Source organism: Terrapene carolina, unplaced genomic scaffold (genome assembly GCF_002925995.2).
Source record: "Terrapene carolina triunguis isolate 2854851 unplaced genomic scaffold, T_m_triunguis-2.0 Scaffold30, whole genome shotgun sequence".
In the NCBI taxonomy this organism is placed as follows: Eukaryota; Metazoa; Chordata; order Testudines; family Emydidae; genus Terrapene; species Terrapene triunguis.
In genome coordinates this window covers 3,595,921-3,600,576 of record NW_020664381.1, presented here as the reverse complement: position 1 = coordinate 3,600,576, position 4,656 = coordinate 3,595,921, and the positions used below count along the sequence as shown (strand labels likewise).

Sequence of the window (4,656 nt, the reverse complement as noted above, 5' to 3'; positions counted from 1 at the left end):
TCAAGACTATCCTCATGCATATGCACAAGGGGGCTGAATTAAGGTTGCATGAGCCATTCCTTACTTTTGAGCACTTGACTTTGCAACCTTAATGTTTTTAAGCAGTTTATGCTGTGTAATATCCCATAGGTTTGTGGGGTTTTTTTAAAAGGAAAAAGGTAAAAAATATCTGTAATTGTAACAACTCATCATGCATCACTGATAGTGCTTGAACTCTGACCGTTCAGCAGTACAGGGCTCAAGCTACAGGACTAACTGCATTAGCTGGGAGCATGACAAGGCTGGGGTGTGGGAAAGGTAGAATGGCCTACTGGAGTCATGCATGGTAATCAGGGAGAGCTTGCACCCAAGAGAGGGGATAGGCATGGTGGATCCAACCTGTAGCGGGCTGTTGAAGGAACCTTAGGCTGGCTCTTGTTCTCTTCCCTACCCCAGGAGATTCGGGGAGCGCCTTATACATGTGATGTCCTGGTGGAAGTGGAGAGAGGTGCAGGGGCCGCATACTGGGTCTGAGGGGTGGAGTTAGTGGAGGGAGCCCTGCCCAGCTGTTTGTTCCACTGGATCAGACCCATATTTTCAGGCCATTAGATTTAATCTGATCTCCTGCATAGTCACGACCACACAACTTCACTCAGTAATTCATTCAGTGAGACGAATATGGACTAGAGCACATCTTTTATAAAACATTCAGTCCTGATTTGAAGATTTCAAGTTACAAAGACCCTATCACATCCCCTGATAAATTACTCCTTGTTAGAAATACAGTATACACTTGATTCCCAGTTCTAATTTTTCTAGCTTTGATTTCCAGACTTCGGATTTATCAGTGGTGGTTTTTTTTTAAACCTTCTTCATAGTAAATACATAAATTTTCCTTTTTGCTTAGTATAAGTTGGGAGTAAATTCAGCTGTAGTTGAGGAACTATTTTGAAAAGTTACAACTGCAGTGGTAACAAGACAAACTAGAAAGATACTTTCTATTTCTGTAAAATGGTGGTTTTCAACCTGTGGTCTGCAGACCCCTGGGGGTCCACACACTATGTCGAACAGCAACCTTTTGCAGACCTCTTACCATAGTACAGTGGTTTTCAACCAGAGGTCCGCAGACTATGTCTACAATTTCCAAATGGGCCTGCACCTCCATCTGAAATTTTTAGGGGTCCGCAGATGAAAAAAGGTTGAAAACCACTGCTGTAAAAGTTTACAGGTATTGTTATTTATTCAAGGTTTTCCTCTGTAATCTTCAATTTACAATAAACAATATTCACATTTGAAATGTATAAGCAAGCAACTGGGGTAGCCAATGAACAATCCTTTCATGGCAAAAATATTTTCATCTCAGGTCAGACCTACAAAGCAACCGTAGAAACAGGTTTTCTTCAAACTAAGTAAAATTTGGTTTAGAAGTAAAAAAAGAAAAAAGGTCTCCTTGCTTGTATGTTTCAAAATATACCACTTATATAATGGTGGCCACTTGTTTTCCTGAGCTCTAAACTCTTACTATATTAACAGTACTTTAAATGAAAGTGCCCAATGATGAGAGGCTTTACACTAATAAAATTTGCTGAAGACTTGGTCTCACCTGCATCATTTATCACACTATAAGGCCAAATATAGCCGGGGCAGTTGAGATTCTAGCACAATATAAAGCGAGTCAGAAATTTCAGAACCAGGCAAAGTAATGCAGTTAAGACACAAAAGTATATTGGTACAAATATTCCAGTGAGCTTTCACAATAAAAAAAATCAAACTGACTATGCTGAGAACGATCTAAGCCACAGTAGATTGAAAGTAATCTTTCTTTCCTGTAAAATGACCCAAATACATTTTAAAGTTCTCATTCTAGTAACAGCACTCTGATGCAGATGGCTACAACAGAATATTAACTCTTCATGCCACATTTGCAATTATAATCTTGAATACACTGTCAGGGACAATATACAGTTAATGTACCGCAACTTTGTGCCAATTCCAATATTTAATTTTAAAAACACAGTCAGAACAACATTATAAACCATAGGTTCTTAAAATATTAACCTCTAAAATCATTTCAACTTTAAATACTGAACATTTAAACTATTTGCTTCTCTTTGAAAATTTCTTATTCAGCATAAAGGTGACTGTTGTTCTTACTACTCCTTTGTCAACTCAGTTAAAACGGTTGAAGCAAATTTTTATTGTATGGATGTAGACAGACTTAATATTAAAGTCAGTTTTGATTATTATTTCTTCTTTGTATTGTCGCAGCATGTTAAGAGTCATGGACCACATTGTGCTAGGTGCTGTTAAGATTAAAAGCTTATTGAAACAGTTTTGACCTGCAAAATTTCTGACTACTATAAAGTATAATTTCTCTTTATGTAAGAGAAAGGTGGCTAAAATATTGAGGCAAGTTCCAAAGTGAAGTAAAAATGGAGTCACATATTTCATCTGCTTCCAGATAGCTGATAATTCCATGTTCCCACCACTTTTACTAATGCAAATGGTGGAATCCTGAATCGTATTTTTACACATAAGTAGGTTTCCAAGTATGTCTTTACCATGGTATTTTTAACATAAATATTTTGTATATAAAATTTGAGAACTTCTGAGTATCTTTATTCAGATCACCCACATAGATTTAAGACAACTCAATTTTTATAACTCAAAATAAATGTAACGAAGTATGACATCATTAGACATCAATCAAACCTACTTTTCTGTTTTGAATATAGCACGTGTATATTTAAAACAAGTCATTCGATTCACTTAAGGGAAAAATGTGCATTTCATCCTCAAGTCGTCTCTTTGGGTTAATAAACTGTTAAAAATATACTCCCATCTAGTGAAGCAAGAAAATTTGACATGTGTTAAGTCACTCTAGGCATTGAAAATTGCTCAAATAAAGAGTATCTCAAAATATAAAAAAATCTATTAGGATTTATTCCACTTTTAAAGAAGCAGCTATAATTCCAAAATATCTTCAAATAAGCAACTGGAGTTGACAAAAGTGCTCTTCAGACTTGAATGTACTGGTTAGTGATAAGTGTCCACTTTATCTTTATGTATAAATGTTGTTATGAATTTCATTGGTTGTCACTAATTTCTTCAGTATCTCTGTGCTTTTGGACATATCCTAGTAAAATAAAGAAATAGTCATCACTAGTAGGTTACACAACAGTTCAATCATACTCTTTCCTACACACTCAAAACTTTATTACAGTTAACAGCAATATGATTAAAACATTAACTACAGTAACTCCTCACTTAACATTGTAGTTATGTTCCTGAAAAATGCTACTTTAAGCGAAACAACGTTAAGCGAATCCAATTTCCCCATAAGAATTAGTGTAAATAGGAGGGGGTTAGGTTCCAGGGAAAAAATTTTCACCACACACAAAAAAAAATATATATATATATATATATATATATATATACATACATACATACACACACACACACACACACACACACACACAGTATAAGTTTTAAATAAACAATTTAATACTGTACACAGCAATGATGATTGTTTGAGCTGGTGAAGCCAGAGGGTGGAAGAGAGTAGGATATTTCCCAGGGAATACCTTACTGCTAAATGATGAACTAGCACTCGGCTGAGCCCTCAAGGGTTAACACAGTGTTGTTAACGTAGCCTCATGCTCTACAAGGCAGCACGAATGGAGGGAGGGGAGACACACCATTTGCATGAGACATACATGCATTGCCCCTTTAAGTAGGCTGACCCCACTCTAAGTACTGTGACAGGGTCAGGCCAGATGGCTACAGGAGAGTGTTCGAAGGCACATATATTAGTCCCAGATTAAGTAGATCCCTTTTCCCTGGGTAAGGTAACAGGGGCAATTCCAGAACAAGCAGGAGCTTGCTGGAACCAATTAAGGCAAGGAGGCTAATTAGGACACCTGGAGCCAATTGAGAAGAAACTGCTAGAATCAATTAGGACAGGCTGGCTAATCAGGGCACCTGAGTTTAAAAAGGACCTCACTTAAGTTTGTAGTGTGCATGCGAGGAGCTAGGAGCAAGAGGCACTAGGAGCTGAGAGTGAAAAGGTGTATTGCTGAAGGATTGAGGAATACAAGCATTATCAGACACCTGGAGAAAGGTCCTGTGCTGAGGATTAAGAAGGTGTTGGGAGGAGGCCATGGGGAAGTAGCTCAGGGAGTTGTAGCTGTCGTGCAGCTGTACCAGGAGGCACTCTAGACAGCTGCAGTCCACAGGGCCCTGGGCTAGAACCCGGAGTGGAGGGCGGGCCCAGGTTCCCACCAAACCTCCCAACTCCTAATCAGACACAGGAGGCATTGACCTGGACTGTGGCTTCTACCAGACGGGAAGGTCTCTGGGCTGTTTCCTGACCTACAAGGTGAATCTCTGAAGTGAGCAAATCCGCCAATAAGCGCAGGACCCACCAAGCTAGAGGAGGAACTTCGTCACAACACATTGCCTTTTTAAGTAGATCAGCAAGCTGAGATAGCAACTGCTGCCAGCAAGTTCCCTCTGTCCTGAGCCCTGTTGTGTCCCCCCACCCTGCTCTGTGGGGCGGGGGGGAGAGAGGGACACCCTGACATTAGCACCCCTCTTTCCCCCCCCCCCCCCCCCCTCCCCAACAAGCAGCAGGCTCCCAGGAGCCCCCCCCCCCCGCGGGGAGGGCCCGCGTACCTC

The 4,656-nt window shown here is 39.9% G+C and overlaps 1 protein-coding gene across 1 annotated transcript in view; it reads right to left on the bottom strand.

Moving 5' to 3' along the window:
• Nucleotides 1-3,040: 3,040 nt before the first annotated feature.
• LOC112117823 (proteasome assembly chaperone 1) overlaps nt 3,041-4,656 on the bottom strand; it is an 18,724-nt gene continuing 17,108 nt past the window's right edge. Inside the window, exon 7 of the mRNA XM_024215901.3 lies at nt 3,041-3,115. Within this exon, the coding sequence (XP_024071669.2) occupies nt 3,041-3,115 (75 nt within the window). The remainder of the gene's footprint in view (nt 3,116-4,656) is intronic.